This window comes from Acanthaster planci, linkage group LG21 (genome assembly GCF_054643075.1).
Source record: "Acanthaster planci isolate LZ-2023a linkage group LG21, COTS_SCS, whole genome shotgun sequence".
Taxonomy (NCBI): Eukaryota; Metazoa; Echinodermata; class Asteroidea; order Valvatida; family Acanthasteridae; genus Acanthaster; species Acanthaster planci.
The window spans coordinates 6,741,602-6,766,497 of NC_141797.1; the positions used below are offsets into that span (position 1 = coordinate 6,741,602).

The 24,896-nt window shown below is 43.7% G+C and overlaps 2 protein-coding genes across 4 annotated transcripts in view; both read left to right on the forward strand.

The window, feature by feature from the left end:
* The first annotated feature begins 346 nt into the window (after positions 1-346).
* LOC110982436 (L-gulonolactone oxidase-like) lies at positions 347-21,231 on the forward strand. 2 transcript variants are annotated; one of them, XM_022240820.2, is made up of 11 exons: positions 347-573; positions 1,821-1,942; positions 4,508-4,633; positions 11,688-11,785; positions 12,309-12,399; positions 13,573-13,758; positions 13,993-14,177; positions 14,703-14,852; positions 15,731-15,895; positions 16,485-16,575; positions 18,374-21,231. In XM_022240820.2, the coding sequence occupies exons 2-11, from the start codon at positions 1,850-1,852 to the stop codon at positions 18,527-18,529; spliced, it is 1,341 nt and encodes a 446-aa protein (XP_022096512.2). In that variant the 5' UTR covers positions 347-573; positions 1,821-1,849; the 3' UTR covers positions 18,530-21,231. The 2 variants fall into 2 exon arrangements, with proteins under 2 accessions (XP_022096512.2, XP_022096513.2); XM_022240821.2 differs by lacking the exon at positions 347-573 and adding an exon at positions 619-953.
* Positions 21,232-24,458: 3,227 nt separating this feature from the next.
* LOC110982359 (MAM and LDL-receptor class A domain-containing protein 1-like) overlaps positions 24,459-24,896 on the forward strand; it is a 157,892-nt gene continuing 157,454 nt past the window's right edge. For both annotated transcript variants that reach the window (XM_087131433.1, XM_087131431.1), the window contains exon 1: positions 24,459-24,877. In XM_087131433.1, coding sequence (XP_086987559.1) covers positions 24,814-24,877 — 64 coding nt within the window. In that variant the 5' untranslated portion in view covers positions 24,459-24,813. The remainder of the gene's footprint in view (positions 24,878-24,896) is intronic.

The following is a 24,896-nucleotide window of genomic DNA, read 5'->3' on the forward strand; positions in this document are numbered from 1 at the left end:
GATATTGCGCCCCATTTTATCACTTTCCATGGGCGCCGCCATCCTGTCTGATACTCGGGCTGCCGCCCAAAGATTAACCTTGCAAACCAGACCGAAATAGCGCCCTCTGCCACTCTTTGGAAGTGATTGGACTTCCTTTTTTTTTTTAAACTGGAAATTAAGATTTTGGCCAGAAGATCACTTTTCGTTTCAATTTTTATGGGGGTTAGGCACAAAAAAAATCTTTCATTCGCCCTTCCCCGAAAATACCCCCAAAATAATGGGCCTTAAATTGAGCTCAGCTCAATTCTGAATGTAGGTCTCCGCTTCTCTCCCAAATATGCCTGCAATTTAGGGCTTTTTGTAAAAAAATTCCCGAACTGGAAATAAACTACCGGTCCCAAACTTAACCCCGTGAAATCACAAAATAATAAGGAGATCGCGCGAAGAAATCCAACCCATTTATGCACCACATGGATGCGCGGCGCTATACAATCTTTGGTACGCGTCTTCCCGTGATTGTACATGTACCTCTTCTTTGCGGATTTTCTCTCCAAAGTGACCTTGATGGGGAAATTGTAGCAACTGTCGAAGGTCAGCATTATGAGCAATTCATTGTATCTGCTATCAACATCTTGATCTTTTGATTAAACGAGTGACAACGGCCAGAAAATGGTCGAATCATGTCAATTGTCAATGTCAGTCATTGTCAGTACAGTAGCTATAGTTTAACAATATAATGTCGATTTAGCCCTGGCAAGATCTTGCCCCACACGAAGGGCTGTGGTGGCAGATCTGTCTACATGTAGGGACTGTCGGGTAAGGCCAGACCAAAGGCCAAGACCTACTTGTACATGTACCGGTAGTAGTTATCACAGTACATGAATGGTATGTATAACCATAACGCTGCTGGGTAGCTAGTTCTCACGTTGCAACACTGAACGTAACAGGCTCTCAACAATCGTTGACTTCAAGTAAGTAGTTCATTTTTCTGTCCAAATTTTTTATTGATTTTGTTATTATTTATAGTGTTTTAAATGAAATGTGTATTTTTTGTAAATTTGAATGGTTTGGTTCTAGGAACCGACCACTTTATTCAAATATTCGATGTTAATAAACCAGAATATATATTTGCTGCAATTGGTTAGGAGTGTTTATAGAATATATGAATAAATTTACACTGGTAGTGATAACGTGTAGGGGGACATTTGATGATTACTGGTGGTAACCATGTAATACACCCTGATTATTCAGTACGTGCAGACTTGTGGACATCTGGCTTTGTGCCATGCATCCACACATTTTCAGTGTGTACTCAGCTTGCTTGATTAATTCAGTTAACTTGTATCTCTTCTTTCATCTGTTTTTAATTTGTATTAATTACAGTACTTGTGTGTGTATACTCAGTCCAGTATTTATTTTACTTAATTATATACTTTACAAGAACTTTTCTTACTTCGATTTTATACCTGGACTTACATACATGTTAAAGCAAGATGCCATTATCTATGCCTAGGACTCTAAGAGTAGTTTTTTTAAAGCCATAATTTTACATCATTGTGTTTATTGGTTCAGGTTAATTGTTTCCTTGCTTTACAGAGCGTCTTGATAGTGATTAAGTTCACTTGTAGTGATCCGGCAGGTTTATGCTCCGTTCTGTTTATTGTTTGCCTGTATTTAATGTTTGTAACATATTGTTTTGTATGTTTGTCTTTGTGTGCACTCTGCGAAATAATATATGAAATGATTACACAAGGACATGTACCATCATGTAGCTGATTGCAGTGACCTTGCCATAGGATGGACAAATTGGGTTGATTTTTCTTCCCTTTTTCCTTCAGATTGAGCTCCAGAGCAAGCATCATTCATAATGGAGGGGAAGACAGTCAGCACGTGGGCCGGAACCTTCTCATGTACCCCTGAGCTCTACTTTGAGCCTGGCTCTGTTGACGAAATCAAACAGGTGCGTGCTTATGATGTGTGAAATAAATGGGCTCATGCAGTTTGTCCACTGGACGAGACACAGCCTTCCCATACCTTTGGCATTATCGGCACATGGACTTCGGCATTCATTCACATGTGAGCACCCTAATCTTATTGATTCCTTGAAAACATTCATAAAATACAACAGTAGCCTACATCTCACCATTGATGTTCTTTTTATATGAGAAAATGGCGTGAAATTACGGCGGGACATAGATGTCCCATCGTAATTTCACATCTGCCTTGTTTATGCACAACTGCTTTTGGTATTTGATCAAAAGCAGATATCATATCATACAAGATAGCCCAAAGAATATCAGGGTATACATGTAAAAATCCCCAAAGCAAAATCCTTTCAATGGTGGCGGGGTCAGGTTGGTGTAGCGGCTCATTCCTCGCCTTCCACCTCCGTGGTCCTGGATTCCTGGCCCAGTCCACACGGGAATTGGGTTGCCTCAACCTGATTCTGTGGGTTATTCCCAGAATATTTCTCTGGGGTTTTCTTCCCACCTCTAAAACAGTAACTGATTCTCATTGTCTCTTCTCTACAGCATTCCTTCAGGCTTATGAGCTTACAGTGCCCAGGGCACTCAGTTAAGGAATCCTTGGTGTCAGTACCAGAAATTAAAATAACAGTGATGTAGTCGAGGACTTTTTGAGAACCAAGTTCTCTACCAAATATTTAACTAGTTAGGAGGGAACAAAGCTTAAGTACATTGGCATTTTAAGGTACATGCATAAAGGTAAGATTACAAAACAACATAATGACTTCAGACCATCACTGTTTGATTAAAATTAACTTTTTAGAACAAAAGTACTCAGAAAGTACTTGGCCGAGTACTTTTCAAGTACTTTTCACCTTAAAACTTAAATTTTACACAACTGGGAGTGTCTGAAGTCTAACATTTATTTTGTAATCTTACCTTTGCACATGTACCATCAAATGCCTGTGCACCCAGGCTTTATTCCCTCTTACCCAGTTCAGTATTTTGCGGAGAACGTAGGTACTCAGAAAGTACTCAACTACTGTAAAATAACAATAAAAGATAATACTCTGGCTTTGGAATTATGTGACATTCAATGAACTGGGTGAGTGAGTTCTTAAGGCCTTGCTATAAAAAGCTGACAATGGCAAAACAGATCTGGATTGTGCTACCTTTGTAGTTCATTTTTGTTGCTGTACCATTTTTATTTGCCTAACCTCACGCAGGCACTGAGATTGATATTGTCTGGCACTGTCCACGTTGAACAGGGCCCCCGGATAAAAAGGTATCTCCCTCCCATTTTGGATTTAGCAAGCAGGTTACCTGTTCACCACAGACAGTTGAGTGAACGTTCTACATGTACACCCTGACCCCATCAAAATGAATGTACAACAAATGCCTGGATCGCCCTACATGTACATAACACTCTGTAATGTCAGGAAAAATCTGAATAGATGGACTTTAGTCACTGTCCAAATTTATTTCTTACATGTGCATGTACAATCAACAGATCTACATGTACAAAGGTTTTGTGTCCATATTTTCCAGTGTTGAGAACTGCCGGTACATCCCTGGTTCTCTCCATATTCCAGTGGAGGGACATCACTGAGAACCATTTTCCAATCAATTTTTTGGCTTGCGACATGTACATGTATGTCAGAAGAGCACATTCATATTATTATACCACAGATGGACAGGTGGACCTGTAAGGTTTTTGCCGTGGTACTCGGTGTGCGCATGATACTTGTTTGCACAGCATATACTGGTCAAGCATTACATGTACTTTATTCTATCAGAACATGGATCAAAACTATACACTTTTTGAATTTTTTTTACCAATGTTGCCCATTGCCAACCTCAAGGGCTTTTTATGCTCGTGATCGACTTACCTCAACTACACATATTTGACTTGCTTCATTTTCAGAAATTTTGGTGTGATAATATTCTGGGGAAATTCATCAAATGTATTTACATCAATACCTTGTGCGCTGTTCTGTTTTCAAAACTGTTAAATTCATAATTGTACATGTACCAATAAGTTGTCTATGCTCTCAGGAAGTTATTAAAACCAGCTGACTTAATTTTGAGAAATTAAGTTTCAAAGTTCCGAGTAAATATTCTATTGAAATTACCCCAAACTGACCGACGTGAAGGATTGAAAAGTTAAGTTTCCTTGCATCAAACAAAGAATTATTTGGATATTAACCACTGAAATGGTAAAAGATCTCGAATTGTCAAAAAAGATTGAAAACTACATTGCCATTATCTCCAAAATGATTTTGGCAACTTCTGATCGGTTTTCCCAGTTCGCATTTTGTAAATTTACAGACAATCAGTCCATCAAATTAAAGATGGTAATGATCAACAGGTGGACAGAAAGGTTTGCAAACTTTGGAGGAAAGGGGGCATTTGCCAGACCATCAAGGACTTGCCAAGAGTGGGGGCCCAATCATAACCCCCAAGTCAGAAAAGGGGGGCCAGTACAAAAAACTTTGTTTAGGTAATATAATTTAGGTAGTGGACTTCAAATTGTACAGTAATGCTTTTCTTGGATGGCACAGATTTTGGAGTCGGCGCGTAAGGCCAGCAAGCGCGTGAGAATGAGCGGCCAGTTCCACTCGCCGTCCAACATCGCGATGACCGACGGCTACATGATCAACATGAAGAACTTCAATCACGTCATCGAGGTGTGTAATGTATTTCTTGTTTTATCAGGAGGTCGTCCTGCAGTGCTGGTAATTGTTTATAGAATATGGATTTACACGGGAACGCGTAGGGGGATGCAACACACCCTGATTATTACCTTATGAATTGTGACACCCCCCCCCACGGTGACATTATCTGTCCCAGGAGTGTAAATAATTAGTGTTTGTGCATGTAAGTGGAAAGGCAAGCATAATTCAACAAGGTGACAGATTGAATGCTGTGTTCTATGAGTTGAAGCTGAGTGATGCACATGATGTGTTTGCATTGGAGCCGCTCGCTGTTGCACATTCCTGGATAAATGGTCCGTGGTATAACCATTCCTTAAATGGTGAATGTCGGACAGCCAACATTCTACCAAACAAATACATTAATGACTTGTGATTGATGACCCCACCGATGGTTGGACGGTGCTTCATACTCGGGTGTTATATAATAGCCACTCACTTAGGACCAGCTTGTAGGCACAGTAGGCTGTGTGCTTATAATTCCAACAAAAAATTCAGGGGCCTGTGAAAAATATGCCGCCCTATGAAAATACTGCAGGTGGACAAAGTACCAACATTCACCCATGGATAGGCACATAGAAGAACTTTCAAAGATAAGGATACGGAAAGCTCCAAACCAGTCACTCATAGCTTAGCATCAATATAAAAAGCTACGCTCAAGGGGCTGTCTCACTACACACTCTGTTTGAAAACTGGCAGGAAGACATGAGGTCCCGTGAAATTGACCAAAGTAGAAAAATTAGAGAGCCGAATTAAGTGTTCTATAATTTCAGTAGGCACTGTTCAAAAGGTTCCTGGGTTTGTTCCATAGGCCCCTTGGCACCATTGAACTTAAACGTAGCCCCATGGCAACATTGTTACTTAGGCCCTACATGTGCATGTAGGTACCATGCATTGTTCCGTAGGTCCCTGGGCACCATTGTTCCGTAGGCCCCTGGGCATGTTCTGTAGGCCCCTAGGCACCATTGCTCCATACGTGTAGGCCCCTGGACACCATTGTTTATTCCTGGCACGAAATGGGCAGAGGGGTACCCCCTCAACAAGTCCAATCCCTATACACACTCCAACCTATTGTCTGAAAGAATTCTCTCTGTCCAATAGTTTGTAGCAAATGCGATAGTTTAGTAGAACCAAAGAACCATATTCCTTAGGTACCTGGGCACCATAGGCCCGAGGCACATGCCTTGTGAAACCGGTATTCCATAGGCGCCTGGCCTGGGCACAGTTGCTCCTTCCTCCATGGTATGCCATTTGCACCAGTGTCCTCTACAACCTAGAAACTAGAACGGCAAAGCCGTCATGGCTCACTGCTTGCTATGAATTTGAATTTCTTTCTTGTAATAACAGGAAAGAGACCTCCAAGTTATATAGTTACTAAATCAAACAAGTAAATACTAACAAAGCTTCATCAAACTTTTTTACAAGATTTACTTGGTTGACATACAACTGCAATACAGCTAGATGTACAAGCTATTTTATTGACCTTAGCAATACAATTCATTGTACCCTAGGAGAAAAAAAAACTAGTCAGTGCTGTGTGCAGACCGTGTACGTGTGTTGAAAGGTGCCTGTCATTTAAAGTAAATCAACAAAGACTACCACCAAGGGAGATATAGGTACAAAGGCTCACAGCGCTTAACAGGGGAGAGGAATGACTATGCGGAATGTGGGTCTAGCTCGTACATGTACTGTTAGACTAGACCTAAATGATTATATAAGTAGTACATTTGTGAGTATGATGGATGGTGCATAATTAAAATTCCTCTGAAGTACCAGGTACATGTACAGCTCTGCACTTTGTATCCAACCCCATCATCCCATCCATTTCCTACTCACCCCTTCCCCATCATCCTATCCATCTCTTACTCCCTCCTCCCCATCATCCTATCCATCTCCTACTCCCTCCTCCCCATCATCCTATCCATCTCCTACTCCCCCCTCCCCATCATCCTATCCATCTCTTACTCCCCCCTCCCCATCATCCTATCCATCTCTTACTCCCCCCTCCCCATCATCCTATCCATCTCCTACTCCGCCCCTCCCCATCATCCTATCCATCTCCTACTCAACCCCCTCCCCATCATCCTATCCATCTCCTACTCCCTCCTCCCCATCATCCTATCCATCTGCTACTCAACCCCCTCCCCATCATCCTATCCATCTCTTACTCCCCCCTCCCCTTCATCCTATCCATCTCCTACTCCGCCCCTCCCCATCATCCTATCCATCTCCTACTCAACCCCCTCCCATCATCCTATCCATCTCTTACTCCCTCCTCCCCATCATCCTATCCATCTCTTACTCCCTCCTCCCCCATCATCCTATCCATCTCTTACTCCCTCCTCCCCATCATCCTATCCATCTCTAACTCCCCCCTCCCCATCATCCTATCCATCTCCTACTCCGCCCCTCCCCATCATCCTATCCATCTCCTACTCAACCCCCTCCCCATCATCCTATCCATCTCCTACTCCCTCCTCCCCATCATCCTATCCATCTCCTACTCAACCCCCTCCCCATCATCCTATCCATCTCTTACTCCCTCCTCCCCATCATCCTATCCATCTCTTACTCCCTCCTCCCCATCATCCTATCCATCTCTTACTCCCTCCTCCCCATCATCCTATCCATCTCTTACTCCCCCCTCCCCATCATCCTATCCATCTCCTACTCCGCCCCTCCCCATCATCCTATCCATCTCCTACTCAACCCCCTCCCCATCATCCTATCCATCTCTTACTCCCTCCTCCCCATCATCCTATCCATCTCTTACTCCCTCCTCCCCATCATCCTATCCATCTCTTACTCCCTCTTCCCCATCATCCTATCCATCTCTTACTCCCCCCTCCCCATCATCCTATCCATCTCCTACTCCGCCCCTCCCCATCATCCTATCCATCTCCTACTCAACCCCCTCCCCATCATCCTATCCATCTCTACTCCCTCCTCCCCATCATCCTATCCATCTCTTACTCCCCCCTCCCCATCATCCTATCCATCTCTTACTCCCTCCTCCCCATCATCCTATCCATCTCTTACTCCCTCCTCCCCATCATCCTATCCATCTCTTACTCCCTCCTCCCCATCATCCTATCCATCTCTTACTCCCTCCTCCCCATCATCCTATCCATCTCCTACTCCGCCCCTCCCCATCATCCTATCCATCTCCAACTCACCCCCTCCCCATCATCCTATCCATCTCTTACTCCCTCCTCCCCATCATCCTATCCATCTCTTACTCCCTCCTCCCCATCATCCTATCCATCTCTTACTCCCTCCTCCCCATCATCCTATCCATCTCTTACTCCGTCTCCCCATCATCCTATCCATCTCTTACTCCCTCCTCCCCATCATCCTATCCATCTCTTACTCCCTCCTCCCCATCATCCTATCCATCTCTTACTCCCTCCTCCCCATCATCCTATCCATCTCCTACTCCGCCCCTCCCCATCATCCTATCCATCTCCTACTCAACCCCCTCCCCATCATCCTATCCATCTCCTACTCAACCCCCTCCCCATCATCCTATCCATCTCTTACTCCCCCCTCCCCATCATCCTATCCATCTCTTACTCCCCCCTCCCCATGCATCCTATCCATCTCCTACTCCGCCCCTCCCCATCATCCTATCCATCTCCTACTCAACCCCCTCCCCATCATCCTATCCATCTCTTACTCCACCCCTCCCCATCATCCTATCCATCTCTTACTCCACCCCTCCCCATCATCCTATCCATCTCTTACTCCACCCCTCCCCATCGTCCTATCCATCTCTTACTCCACCCCTCCCCATCATCCTATCCATCTCTTACTCCACCCCCTCCCCATCATCCTATCCATCTCTTACTCCACCCCTCCCCATCATCCTATCCATCTCCTACTCAACCCCCTCCCCATCATCCTATCCATCTCCTACTCAACCCCCTCCCCATCATCCTATCCATCTCCTACTCTACCCCGTCCCCATCATCCTATCCATCTCCTACTCAACCCCCTCCCCATCATCCTATCCATCTCTTACTCCCTCCTCCCCATCATCCTATCCATCTCTTACTCCCTCCTCCCCATCATCCTATCCATCTCTTACTCCCTCCTCCCCCATCATCCTATCCATCTCTTACTCCCCCCTCCCCATCATCCTATCCATCTCCTACTCCGCCCCTCCCCATCATCCTATCCATCTCCTACTCAACCCCCTCCCCATCATCCTATCCATCTCTTACTCCCTCCTCCCCATCATCCTATCCATCTCTTACTCCCCCTCCCCATCATCCTATCCATCTCCTACTCCGCCCCTCCCCATCATCCTATCCATCTCCTACTCAACCCCCTCCCCATCATCCTATCCATCTCCTACTCTACCCCCGTCCCCCATCATCCTATCCATCTCCTACTCAACCCCCTCCCCATCATCCTATCCATCTCTTACTCCCCCCCTCCCCATCATCCAATCCATCTCTTACTCCCCCCTCCCCATCATCCTATCCATCTCCTACTCCGCCCCTCCCCATCATCCTATCCATCTCTTACTCCACCCCTCCCCATCATCCTATCCATCTCTTACTCCACCCCTCCCCATCATCCTATCCATCTCTTACTCCACCCCTCCCCATCATCCTATCCATCTCTTACTCCACCCCTCCCCATCATCCTATCCATCTCCTACTCAACCCCCTCCCCATCATCCTATCCATCTCCTACTCAACCCCCTCCCCATCATCCTATCCATCTCCTACTCTACCCCGTCCCCATCATCCTATCCATCTCCTACTCAACCCCCCTCCCCATCATCCTATCCATCTCTTACTCCCTCCTCCCCATCATCCTATCCATCTCTTACTCCCTCCTCCCCATCATCCTATCCATCTCTTACTCCCTCCTCCCCCATCATCCTATCCATCTCTACTCCCCCCTCCCCATCATCCTATCCATCTCCTACTCCGCCCCTCCCCCATCATCCTATCCATCTCCTACTCAACCCCCTCCCCATCATCCTATCCATCTCTTACTCCCTCCTCCCCATCATCCTATCCATCTCTTACTCCCCCCTCCCCATCATCCTATCCATCTCCTACTCCGCCCCTCCCCATCATCCTATCCATCTCCTACTCAACCCCCTCCCCATCATCCTATCCATCTCTTACTCCCTCCTCCCCATCATCCTATCCATCTCTTACTCCCTCCTCCCCATCATCCTATCCATCTCTTACTCCCTCCTCCCCATCATCCTATCCATCTCTTACTCCCCCCTCCCATCATCCTATCCATCTCTTACTCCCTCCTCCCCATCATCCTATCCATCTCTTACTCCCTCCTCCCCATCATCCTATCCATCTCTTACTCCCTCCTCCCCATCATCCTATCCATCTCTTACTCCCTCCTCCCCATCATCCTATCCATCTCCTACTCCGCCCCTCCCCATCATCCTATCCATCTCCTACTCAACCCCCTCCCCATCATCCTATCCATCTCTTACTCCCTCCTCCCCATCATCCTATCCATCTCTTACTCCCTCCTCCCCATCATCCTATCCATCTCTTACTCCCCTCCTCCCCATCATCCTATCCATCTCTTACTCCCCCCTCCCCATCATCCTATCCATCTCTTACTCCCTCCTCCCCATCATCCTATCCATCTCTTACTCCCTCCTCCCCATCATCCTATCCATCTCTTACTCCCTCCTCCCCATCATCCTATCCATCTCCTACTCCACCCTCCCCATCATCCTATCCATCTCCTACTCAACCCCCCCTCCCCCATCATCCTATCCATCTCCTACTTAACCCCCTCCCCATCATCCTATCCATCTCTTACTCCCCCCTCCCCATCATCCTATCCATCTCTTACTCCCCCCTCCCCATCATCCTATCCATCTCCTACTCGCGCCCCTCCCCATCATCCTATCCATCTCCTACTCAACCCCCCTCCCCATCATCCTATCCATCTCTTACTCCACCCCTCCCCCATCATCCTATCCATCTCTTACTCCACCCCTCCCCATCATCCTATCCATCTCTTACTCCACCCCTCCCCATCATCCTATCCATCTCTTACTCCACCCCTCCCCATCATCCTATCCATCTCCTACTCAAACCCCCTCCCCATCATCCTATCCATATCCTACTCAACCCCCTCCCCATCATCCTATCCATCTCCTACTCTACCCCGTCCCCATCATCCTATCCATCTCCTACTCAACCCCCTCCCCATCATCATATCCATCTCCTACTCAACCCACCCTCCCCATCATCCTATCCATCTCCTACTCTTTCCCCTCCCAATCATCCTATCCATCTCCTACTCCACCCCCACCCATCATTCCCCTCACTTCCTGCTCTGGTAGTCCCTTCATCCCACTTATCCAGCCCAGCCGTTACACCAACCTTACCCAGCATTTCATCCACTTTCTACATACGTGTACTTCGTCCCCATGATCCTTCTCCTACAGGTACCCCTCCCCCAACAAACATCCCAATCTGTCACTTTGGGTCCCCCCATCCCTTATATTTTCCCCACATGCTGTACATGTACATTTGTATGTGTCTGAACACTGTCAATACATACATGTACATACATACATGTACATGTAAATTACAGGAGTGCTCAGTACATACGTGTATGTACTTCAGGGCAAGTACACAATACAACTAAAAAACTTTAACATTCAACTTTTGTAATTCTTTCATTAAATTCATAAGATTCTAAGCATTAATGCCAGATGAAACTATTTAACAAATAACATGTACATGGAAATAATGATGGTATTCCAAGAAGAAGCAAACAAGCACTCAATGGCACACCTATGGACCTGCAAGGAAAAACTTTAACATTTGAAGGCGGACGGACAGACACCCGCCGGACGGACAGACAGAAGACAGAAATCGGTATTACATACACTGTAGGCTCGCAACAACAAGCGGTCCACAGGCCTGGCCCTCAAATAGCGCTACGCTGATAATGTTGGTGAGCTCTGGCATTTGGCAGGCATTCCGAGGTCAGCTTCACATTTCTTTGTATCCATTATGGACAGGTGGACAAGGAGAAGTGTCAGATCACCGTGGAGGGAGGCTGCATCATGGAAGACCTTAACACCAAAATACTCCCCTTGTATGGTATGGCTCTCAGCAAGTGAGTTTTAACAGGCCCCATGTGGGAATAGCAGCATATTCAAACTACTTGCTCTGGTGCAGCTGTACAGATATGTGTAAATTGACCACTAGGGTGGATTCCATTTTTTATTACTTTTTGGCTGAAATGTTTAGGAGCCAACAACACTCACCATAGAAGACAAAACTATGAGGCACAGAACAGATGTGATCAACAGTGGATTTCAAGCAAATATACAAACACAAAGCAATTTAGGGTGTGAACCTTTTCTTCTGGTGAATTGCCTATTAGTTTCATGTGCGGGCTCAATGCAGTAACGTTTGAATGGTTCTTGTTGAATTATTGTGTAAAATCTCATCACAGTGTAGTAGTCGACACCTCTTAAGAGTTAAGACCAACACGGACCTCATGTCTGGTCTCGAATGCATGTTTTTAACCACAACAAAAATGTCCCTTACACACTTAACATCAACAGATGTACGGAAGTCTAGAATGATTGATAAAGAGATTTTTTAACACTTTCCATCTTTGTGATTTTCCGTAGCCTTGCAGCCATGTCAAATATTACTGTCGCTGGAGCAATTAGCACAGGAACTCATGGTACCGGAGCCAAGCATGGTATCCTAGCAACACAGGTCAGTTCAAAGCACAACAGGTACCGGTAATTATACTCCCTTCCCCCCATAACTCTGCTTCTCCCTATGCAAAAATAAGTTGGTAACCATGAAGGCATACCTTATATCACAGGTAAGCCATTTTCATTTTGTTCCCCGAATTTATTGTATCCAATGTCATATTTAGTGGTGCCAGACTATTTTGGGTTCCAAACCTCACTATAGTTTGTTTTAAATGTGGCTGAAAACAATTAGATATAATTTGTCACTAATTTTTAATTATTCTGAACAATAGCTGTCATAAATTTGCAGGAACTTTTATTTTGATGCTTTTATGCTTTCGCTCAGGTTGCCAAAGTGAAAACTTGTACTCATTTTTAATAATTTAGGTATAATTTATCACAAATTTTAAATAATTGTGAACAAAATCTGGCATGAATTTGTCTGAACTTTTATTTTGATGCTTTTTACAGAGGTGGATGCTCATAGTACATCTGTAATTCTGTTACATTCATGCAGAATCTTACATCAATCAAGATGGCAAATACCATGGCTTTTTAAAATTGAATTGAATGCATTATCATTGGCAAGTCCAAAATCCACTTTATTTTTGGGCTAACAACAAAAAAGTTGGGGGGGGTGATTCACTGGCCGATCCCCTCACTTCGAACATTAAGCGGACACGAATGTATACATGTACCCTCATCCTTCCCCCAGGATTTATGCCCATGTTTTTAATTCAAGATGACCATCACATTAAAACAGTCTATCATTGTTTACACTGAAAGGGCTCTTTCGTGCACTTTCATGGCGTCCATGTAGTTTCCTATTCTACCCAAAATCTAACCCAGATCCCATCCCATCCTGACCCAGTGAATCTGACTCGGCAAAACCTATTCAAATAATCTAAACCTAAACCCAACACTAATCAACAAAAATGAACCCAACCAGCTGGAGTCAACCCAGCTGACCCCAAAACCAAGCCAATGAACCTAAACCAACAAACCCAGCCGGGCCCATCCCAAGCCAACCCGGCGACACCCAAAGACAAAGTCGACCTAGCCAACTCACTTAACCTGACCAAAATCAACCCAACAGAACCCCACCAACCTTACAGCACTCAAACCATGACAAACCACATAAAGCTAGCAAATCAATGAAGTCTATTGGTCCTGATTAGTTGACTGTCTGTAGGTTGTTCAGTTGGAGCTGCTAACGGCACAGTGCGAGATCCTGCGATGTTCCCGGATGGAGAACGAGGACCTGTTCCGTGCCGCGCTTTGCAGCCTTGGATGCTTGGGCGTCATTGTCACGGTAACCATCCAGTGCGAACCAGAGTTCAAACTCCACAAGAGGCAAATGTCTTGCACTTTGGACGAGGTATTGTACATTAAAAGCTGAATTAAAGAACTGATTTAAACTGATGTTTACAACTTTGCTCAGGAGAACAAACGCTGAAGTGTCCATAAGAAGTGTCCATTTCTCCTGAGCCGACATGTTTAAGACCAGCCAAACACATATTTATTCCCTTATTGTTTTGGAGGAGAAAGGCTCACTGCAGACACAGCTTCAGTTTTTTATGTTCTTTGCTGTTGTTCCAATTCTTCCTTCAAGGTCCTGGATAAACTGGACAACCACGTGGCAAGCAGCGAGTTCTTCCAAGTTACATGGTTCCCGCACACAGAGGGCGCCATAATGAGCCAGACTGACCGTACCCGGGAACCGGTCATGTCCAGCTTCAACTGGTTTCGTGACTGCTTCCTCGGTTTCTACACCCTGCAGTTCCTGTACTGGCTCAGGTGAGACACAGGGCAACTTGAGCCTGTATTCATGTGTCGGCCATCTTGAATTGAAAGTGAGGTTACCTTTCAGTGTGGGAACCTGAGGCTGCATCCGAATCTCTTGTCTAGAGCTAGGTCTAGGTTTTCACTCCATTAAAAATGCGTGGAGATGCGTAGACAATAGACCTAGCCGTAGCTCTGGAAGCCTGTTTCGGACACGGCCTGTGTAAAAATAACAGCAATGAAAAAGAAGTTTATTACAAATGCATGCCAGTTTATATGTAGAATAGCTTAAAATTTGTGAAAAGTTGTATCTAATTGTTCTAAGCCACATTGAAACATTGAAAGTGAAGCTTGGAGCCTGAAATAGTCTGGCACCGCTACATACCAGATTACATCAAATATGATAAATTCTGGGAACAACATCAAAATGGCTTCCCTGTAAATAATGTCCATTTTTAGCCCCTTTTTCGGTGAGTATACTGCTGTGAAAACTTGCCGCTTTAATTTTTTTGTTTTCACTATTTTTGTTTTCTTTTTCAGTTCCTTCCTGCCAGGGCTGATCCCATCCATTAACAGGCTGTTTTACAAGTGGTGCTTCACAGGTTGCCGTGACGACATTGCCATGAGCCACGCAAACTTTGCTATCTCGTTCCGCTTCAAGCACGATGTCACTGAGTGGGCCATTCCCAGGTCTATGGCAGTTCTCATTTCACGGCTTGTCTGAAGTTTGGTTTTTGTGAAAAGTGCAGATGTGAACTCTAAAATGTCTGATATCTTGGTGGTGTAGAGACTCCAAAATTCACGTTGTCCCATCCGCTCACGAGTTGGCCTGAAATTTGCTGCACCATTTTGCAACTTTCATCCCTTTGAGCTTTCATAACGTTTCCATGGGGATTGTGGAAATGAGTATCTAAATTAAAGACAAATGGAAAAACCCCATTCATTAATGTGTTTACTCAAAGGTGAATTTCTGACAAGAGAAGGCAGTTTTCTGTTTGTCCAGTGACCAGTGGAACTGCATGGATTCAAAAAGTTTTCCAGCTAAGTGTATTCACCCTGAACGGTACCAAGGGAGGGCACAATTTCCCTATTAATGGAGGCTCCTTCATTTTGCATTTCTCAAACAACTGAAAAGCATGGGATGTGGTCGCATTGCTAACAACAAAGTGAACACTCCCCCCAAAAATGGCTCTTATTAACCAGTAAGGGGGTGAACTGCTCAAGGCGGATAACGATGGTTACATGTAGGTCTTTCCGCTCTCTTGTATGTTTTATCACTATTGATAGCCTAACCAGTTACTTGTCCAGCATACCCAAGAAACTTTTGAAATGGCCAGGTTTTTTTTGTATTCTGTTTATTTCATAGAAAGGTTGACAAATCTGACCATGGTCAAGGTGGCCAGTGTGGCCTGAACATCAAAGTGTGAATTTGGACATCTGGTCAGGGCAGATTTGAACTATCTAATGGGGGCCACAGCTGTGAGGAGCAGGTGGGATACGTTTTTGTTGGTCATGCAAAGAGCATCGATGTTCTTCCAATTGAATTCTGCCCATTTGACTTTTGACAGAAGTCACACTGCGGCAGTGTTGCGAGAGTTGAAATCTTGGCTCGCTGCCAATAAAGGCGTCTATGTCCACATTGGGGTTGACCTGCGATTTGTCCAGGAGGATGACATCATGCTAAGCCCCGCCTACGGGAGGGAGACCTGCTTCATCAACACAGTCATGAACAGGTGAGCTCGAGTCAATTGAGGTGTTTCTTTTCAGCAGGAGAAAATAAAAACAATTTCTTTTGCCTAATTGTTCTCCATTCTGCCCTCCATGCCTTATCCCCTTCTCCTGCATCCCAAAACTCTTGCCCCCTTCAATCCTTCGATTTTGGCTAATCATGTTTTTTTACTTTATGTCCTTTTCTTTTTCTGTTCACTGTTTTAATATGTAATATCTTATCATTGTATTTGTGTTATTTACTATCAGCTGAGTAAACAACAACAAATCAGACAAAACAAAAATGACAAGAACAGCAACATGCGGGTGTGAGAATTCAGCTTTTTAGCTGATTTCAGTTTTTCAGATTTCAGCTTTTTCAGTTTTATTAACCCTGAATTTCAATTTTTTTGTACACCTGGTCCGTACAATACTATTGGAACTTTTTATAATTCAGCTGTTTGCTATCCCTATGTATTTTATATTTTATTTTAAGTGGCCACTCACACCACTGAACACAACAACCACAATATAACCAACAACAGCAACCAACGGCAACATCACATTGTAATATTTTTTAACTTTTAATGATGGCATTTTGCGATCCCTTCCTAGGCCTTTGGGAAAATTCATCCCACATGACGAGTTCTGGTCAGCCTTTGAGAGGATCATGTGCAGTGTCGGAGGAAGGCCTCATTGGGCTAAGGTAAGGATGCATTTGTGTCCATGTGTGTACCACTCTGGGTGCTAGGGTACCAGCCATGTAAGCAGATGGCACCAGGCCAAGGAAAATAGCCACACTGACTTGAGGCTTAGGAAATAATGGAGTGGGTACAAGCAGGTACTGGTATTGATATAGAAAGGTGTCTAATGGGTAAACATGGGCGGAAGACCATACTGGGTTAAGGCTTAGGAAATTATGGAGTGGTTACAAGCAGGTACCAGTACTGATACAGAAAGTGTCTAATGAGTAAACTGGGTGAAGGACCACAAATGGTTGAAGCATGCATTTGTGTGCAGTATGTCAGAGTACCAGCTGGTTGAACATACAGTAAACTCCGACTAAGTGGACATCGCGTAACCCGTCATATCATCCAAGTCGGCCGTTTGACAAAAGTCCCGATCGTCTGTAATGCATTTCCATTGAAAAATTCATTTCTAAGTCGGCGTTTATTAGTAATCATTTTGTATATGACGGCATGTTTTTCTCGGTCCCTTTTCCACAAAACCACAAAAATTCCTTTGTGTAAGTCAGCATTTTAAAAGTCATGCTTCTGTATCAGTTTCCTTCACCGCGGTTGCCAAGAAGTGTCGAGTGACAGGTCCAGTATGTGCGCGGCCAGCATGAGTACATCAATACATGCACCAGTTACCCCTCTAGTGCTACGTGCATGCGCTCTATCCATTTTGGGGGTCGCCTTATTGAACGTAGTCTGGTTCCCTGCCCAAAGACTCCCAGACGACCCTTGATAAAGATTTATTGAGGTAGTCAGAATCATAGGGTCTGGTATCCAGACTATAATATGGAACGAACTTAACCAATGCGTGTGTGTACATGTGGATGTTTTCTGTACAGTAACTGTATCACGTACATGTACTGTACATGTACATACGTACTACACTGTCGAGTCGTGATGAGATATGCCAGTGGCTTGCTTCGTCCTTAGGGGCACATGATCACTTATGAATTTGCAGGATAGTAATTGAGAACAAATTTGCTGAAATCGACCATGGAGGTAGAAATAAACCATGGTAAATAAAAGCCATTGAATTAGTACAACGAATCATAATTTACACAGGCAATACATGTGTACGTGTAAGTTGGCAAAATGATGACTTGCAACACAAGCTGGCATTTGCGTAAGTCGTTATAACTTCTTGAGTTCCAAGAGTGCCGACTTAGCCGGAGTTTACTGTACATACATGTAAATCGTGCTGGGCCGACTTCAAACTGGTTACTGCTGCGTTGGCTGAAGATGTGACAGAAGTAGAATGAAAACACAATAGATGAATTTCACATTAGCGCCGTCTGCGCATATTCGCATCGAAACCAAGGTTCTCTGAGTTGAACTTCGTCGTGCGCGCCCGCAGAGTCGACACAGTACATGCAGTATGCGGTTCGTAAGTGTGACACCACTTCAGTTTAAACCATGTCCACTGCACAAGATACACGGCCATGGCAGGTACGTTAGTTTGCAGTAAATTGCCATTGTTTTTTCTTTGGATTTCACGTGTTGGGTCATCCTGAAAGACTCTTCAACAAAAATTTGCAGCTTGAAAAGTCTGAATTTAACATCCCTTTATGTATTTTGTGTCTTGACTCCTTATTTTCAATCGTCTGATCGTATTAAGAATTGAAGCTGATACACACAGCCTCATTTTCAAACGCGGAAGTGCGCAGATCGACACTAAAAGCGTCGTATTGGGATCCCTCTATAAGGCCCTCATTCTCAATTGCATCAGCATGTCTCCCTCTTGTCTACAACGCACCCCCTTCATCACAGACCCACGAGCTGACTGGATCAGAGCTCAAGGTCGCCTACCCAGAGTTTGAGGCATTCTGTGAGATCCGCCAACGCCTGGATCCACAGGGGATGTTCTTGAATGACTACATGGAGAGGATCCTTCCCCTGGTCAAAGGCCCGGTATCACCCTGGTGACCCTATCGATCACCTTGACAGCATACGATGCACCACTGTTGCAAACTGAAATAACTTTCCCTTGTTTTTGAATAGTGCCATTGCTATTTTGGCCCAAGGCCACCACAGTGCATTATCGTAATGCACAAAAATTGTTTATCCCCCTTTGAATGTCGTAGATGATTTCTTGCGCTGTCCTTCAGTAAACTAGATAGGGTAAGCAGCGTGTACACAAGATCATTGTGGTCCAAGAAATATTGTATATTTTACCTAAATGTCAGAATTTTAGTCTACTTCAGTTTAGTTAATTTTAATGTCAAATGTATATCAAGTTTTAATATTGTGTGAAAATTTTATACAAAAGACAAGAAATTATGCATTTGTTTAAAAAAAAAATGTGCCAAATGTTCCTGGATCGTGTAATAAGCCTCATGTCATATTTGCATGAGAACAGGTGAAGTATTAATTATGTAAAGTGCATGCTTATCATTGTGGTAAATGTCAGTTTCGTTCAATTTCCACCATCATGCAGTGTTTTTGCTCAACATGTGCTGCAGTATTAAACCTCAGGAAACCAGTCAAACACCTCTTTAAGATTCCCCTGTAGAACTGTCGGACTTTCCTGCCATAAAACTTCCTTCCCTCCTGACTATTACCTTTGAGTCAAGTCAGGGGTCCCTAGTAAAAGCATGTTGTGAACAGCACACACACAACTAGACATAACTAATTTGTGACCTGTCATGACAAAATGAGAGTTAAGTCGCATCCCACTTTTTCCTACATTTTGAGGGTTGGATGTCATATTGAAGTGAAGGTCAATTTTTGGGTTTTGCAATTTTCGGAAAGAGTGAACCGTCTCCTTTTTAATTCCAAATATTTTGCAAAATCACATTATTTAGAAATGTCATTTTCTCAGCAATTACAACAAAAGTATAGTATTCATGCCTGACCTGAAATGTTGAAACAATGTCAGGAACAAAGACGCAAATTGCCAGAATACTGTCACATTGTCACCTTGTACTTTTACCCTAAGTGTTATGTACACACAATTGGAAAGCTCTCTTTCTGCTGAATTCCAAAATATCATCTCAGTTTCTGAAAATTCTGACTTTCAGCTCATTTTGTGGTGACAGCAGGTCACATTTATTCTTTTATTACATGCAACATTCATGTATAGAGTTAATTTAAATAGCGGGTTTTGCCCTTACCCAATGTATGTATTGATAAACACTGTATGCTCAGTGCTTGTTCGAGAGCTTGCCAAAAAAATCACAAGCTTACTCGGGTGGGACTCAAACCCACAACCTTCCACTAACTGGTGCAATAGTGAGCAGAAGGTCGTTGATCGAGAATCGTGGGTTCGAGTCCCACTCGTATATCAATATGCACGTTGGGTAAGGGCAAAACCCATTATTTAAATTAACATCTCCCCAACGCAAAAATACATCTGGAAAACAATTTTAGAGTTATTAGTGAGATGAGAGTACTATCTCATATTTTTATATTTTATTCCATATGCCATGTTTAAGAAATGTGTTAACCTTCACACTAGCGTCAGTATTTGTCATTTTTGCAAACTATGTTTTTATTCCCAGTTGTTAAACATTGAAGAGCAAAGTGGGTAGTGGGGTTTCCAGTGACTCAAGAACCCCTGGAGTCAGGGCATGGTCTGTGGTGGAGAATATCACCCAGAGGTGATATCTAGCTGAATTGAAACCAAAAGGTGTTTGATATACATCTGACGGGGGGGGGGGCGCAAAACAAGCAACATCCCATGGTGCAGTTTTGCCGCATTAACTAATTGCACCAGTCACAGTTAAAAGAGCTGCTCAGAAACAGTTTCCTGAACAAAATAGCTCTCCCCATACAAAACAACCTCCATTAATGACTCATAATGTCCACTCCTATTGATTAAATATCCTCACCGTGCCTTTTTTGGGGGGTGGCCTCTGTTGCCCCCCCCCTGCCAATCCATATTTGGGTTTGGCCATTTCCAGCACGTGGGGGAAAATGTGTGCATGTTGTGCGAGTAGTGCTGTACATTTACGGATGAAATGAAACCAACTGCAACTACCTCAGCAAACCTGAAAAACGGGTATTACTCTTATCCGTAATCCACGCCTGAATTGCCAAACCTATAATTATTGGGTTCAGTAGATCAATTGGTTGGTTTTAAATGCACGAACAAGTTTTTCGTCGACTGACAATATGCCTTTATTGCACGCGGCCTAGCCTAAATTGTCATTCGCAGCATCCTGAAATCGTGGTATCCAGTTAGTTTTGCAAAACAATCCCCCCCCCCAAAAAAAAAATTCCAACCTTCCTTTTTCATCATTGTACAATAAGTAGTATCATTTACAAGGACTGACGGATGGGAGCCACGTATTTTATCATTTTCTTATAGATTTTAACTAAGACCTGGGCTATATACATGTACGCCCTGCTGTAGTCGCGCTAAATTCAAATAATTTGATTTTTTTTAACTTCTGCACAACGATATAGTATGGCAATTGGCGCCAAATTGGCTCTGCTCATCACGAAGGTAGGAGGGCTAATACAGGCTTGGACAGGTCCCCGTCCCTGTTACACAGGGGCCAGTAGCTAACTACGGTTTAAAATGTGCGGTTAGCCCTGTCAGTTTGGATGCTGAATTTTTAAGTTCTGTCAGGCCAGTAGCAATGCTTTAATATGAAATACATTTCAGCTCAGAGACGAATAAAACACAATTATCTTTGCTAAGCCTCCTTTGATCACAGTGTGGTTATCTATTTATCGGTAATTATCACCGATACATCATTTTACGGCAATTTATTTCAGATCAGTGGTTGTGTTAAGTTTTAGATAAATGAACAGTTTATGGTAAAGTTATTGTCAGTAACGCAAAAGAAAAGGCAAAATATGCTACCACCTCCTGCTTGATTTGTGCACATTTCCTCATTTACATACACCCAGCAGGATAGAAATTCATATATAATTATGCACGCATGCGCACAAATGGCCTTGGCGTGTGAGAGGGCGGTTGAAAAGGTACAGGGGGTGCGACTTTGAAGACTATTTTCTTTTCTTTTCATTTTTTCTTTGAGACAGATTCTGCTAGGATCAAAGCGTCGGGCCATATTTTGTATTCTCTGGCTTTGTTCAGTTGTTTCTAGAGACTACCCCATCCACTCCAATCGTTTTTGCTGTTGGTATCAAATCATGGAGGAAGGAGATCTGAGCGGGAGTTTTAGTGCTCTGTAAAAAGACCTCATAATCGTGAGTTTTCCTGTGCTGACGAGATTGTCGTATCTAAGCCGCCCACCTTTCGTGCTGTTTTATAATCAAGATGCTTATTCCTTCAGGGTACCATCCACCCCAATATCATGTACACATAGGCTCTGCCTTTTCCAACACCACTTATTTGCCAGCTTCACTGCTTTCTGCTGCACTTAGCAAATCTGAAGAACCAGATCCCTCTCTCTTTGGAATCTGCATTTTGTCTTGTACAACCCCAAACACAATAACTGGAGACCATTTCTTTCGGTATTACTTTATGTGAGTTACCAGTTTCAATGGTAAACTGCAGTACATGCACTGTACATTGAACATCAGTACGTGTATACCACATGCACAGGTTGGTTCCAAGAACACTACGATGGGAGGGGGCCATACTAAGACACGGCGATCTGGTACGCACAATAAAAAAGTACGATTATAAGGGTTTCTGCAGAGCACTAAAAACCTTGCTTAGATTAGAGACCAGCAAAAACGATTAAATGGGATTTTATGAAGAAAAAAATTGAACGCCAGAAAAGCTGAGAGAAAATGATCATGATTAGGGCCTAAGTCGCACCCCCTAAACGACTTATTTGTTTTAATGACTTATCACGTTTTTACAGCATAGTAATCACGTTTAAATGGCATAGTTGTCTCATTTAAACGACATAGTTATCTCGTTTAAGCGACATTAGTATCTCGTTTAAACGACATGAATTTAGATATCTCGTTTAGTAAACGACATGTGTCGTTTAAACGAGATAACATATTTTTCGCATTTGCAGCAATACATTCCCGTACATTCCAGACTAAATTCGTTGCAGGTACTCAGTGTGCTCTGCGTTAAATTCTCATAAACGTGGGCGTATGCAGTGAATGCGTAAAGGGTTATCAATTTCTTTTGTTCCTGCTCGTCGCGGATAAATAAGTTTGGTTATTTTATTTCACATGTGGGAGACTTTGAGACGCTTGGTGGCGGCAAACATGATACTGGTCCTTGTTCTGAAAGTATGCATGCTTAGTTCTGAATACGTGCAATACTAAACTACATGGGTTTGCTGTAGCACTATGAATACATCGGTCTTTCTTTACGCATGTCAGGGTGCACCACTAGAAATAAATTCCCATAGACAGCAGTGATAAATCCCCATACTTCACAAATATTTTAAAAATAAAATTCTCACAGGTGTTCAGGCTGCACAGAAAAATGATGTTCCACATGTCCTCTTTCATTTTCCTTTCAATTTTCGGGGGGTTGACCAGTGAATTTTTGAGAAATTTTCACCAGAAACAGGCCACCCCTAAACTGCAGAAAATGTCCCTGTCCAGAAAAGCAACCATTTTAAAGAACCATCCCTCTGCAAAATGGCTCAAATAGTGCCACTTTCAAACCCAATTGCATCCAAATTGCTCAGAATTGGAAGCCTGAGTCCGGCCCAGGGATTCAGTCTCATATTTCTTCAATTCTCCAGTTCCATGGCTCTCAGGACCCTCTAATATAGAATATTTTGAGTGTATAACTTTTATTAATGAGCTCGGCGGATATCCTAGCCTAAATACGAGGGTGCACCCGTCAGGTTTTGAAAAGAACCGGTGGTACTCAGCGTTTCGGACAGTGCTCTGTCTGTCGTCAGGAGACGGCAGAGGGTCCAGTAATGAAGCAGCTTACATGGTGTTGAGAGGGCAGTGAGGTGTGGAGAGGATTCTAACTCTGGATCTAACTGGTGGTTACCGCGCCAGTTGGATCCATGGTGCTGCTATGGTGCTACCGCACAATACTATTAAAAACAAAATAATAATAAAGACATGTCTGCTGCCACCGGCGTCTCAAAGTCTTCCATTGCGCATCTTTGCACAAATCTTGGAATTGTGGAGGAACAACCATCATGGCGTCAGAAAGCACGGTATCAATCGAAAGCAAATTAATTGGGTCCCGCCCCTGGGCTAAGTGCCACTGTGTACCAGGAGCGGCAAGGATGAACAAGAATATTGCGTAAGCTGGGAGGCGTGATATCGCCGCTGTGCCTGTCTCCACCTCTCTAGCTACATCGGATACGTAATTATTTTGCTGATTTATTAATTTATTTGTTATCTGTTTTTAATTTATGCTAAAGTTCAGTGCTGTTCAGCTGTTCAGTGTCGGGTTTGCGTGCGTTGATCGCTGATAAACTGAAGAAGAGTAGTTGCCGATAATTGCGTTTAAAGTTCGTATGTACACAGTGTGTTTGATATTGGACAAGTAGCCCTGCAACCTGTGCTCACGTCTTCCATAAAGGTCACCAGAGCTGGGTGACTTGTCGATAAATTAAGATTTCAGAGACACAGACTGAGTTCACCCTTTTTCAAGCAATGGACGAATCTTAATGCATTGAATGCTTTTAGGACAGTGCATTTTACCATTTTGAAAATGGTTTCTAAGTGTCTGTAAAATAGCATGGGGCCTGTGTAAAGTGCAAAGATGTCAGTAAACAGTCGTAAGAATTTAGGCCTTTATTCCAAAAGTTTTATGAAATGATTCGAAACTGGACCATTCCATTTCAGTGGGAGATAGGAGGTCTTTTTGATTGAGTGATTTTTCCACCACTAATGTCAAATACATCGGGGTGATTTTTTTAAAGGTCGTGCCTTGAAGGGGGCGTATCTCATTTCTTATCACCTCAGCGGGTAACGGTGCGGTACCAACACGCCGCCAGCCGACACACTTGACTTTTCCTAGAGGTTCTGTGCGCAACTTTTTTGTTATTCTCCGTGGTAGGGGCTTTCAACCACCAGTGAGAAAAACATGTTGCAACGTTAAGAGACTGGCAGTCACTTGCTGACGGCATCACTCAACTTTCGGAAACCTCCTCATAACGCCAAAATAGTCGGTTCGGAGAGCGGGTCGGATGAATAAGCCCGTTGCTGCCGACTGGGCATTTTTGATCGAGTTTTGCCGCAGATCGTGAATCGGATCGATCGGTTCAACGCAGCGAGGCAAGAAATAGAACGCGCTGGTCGCACACCAGAACTTCTCTACAGATTAGTCGTTGGCGACCGACTTAGTCGCCAAGATGACGAGGATGAAGCTTGACAAGCTGTTAGGGCTGGTAGTGCTCCTGATGCTGCTGGCTTACAGTGAGTATATTCTTTCAAA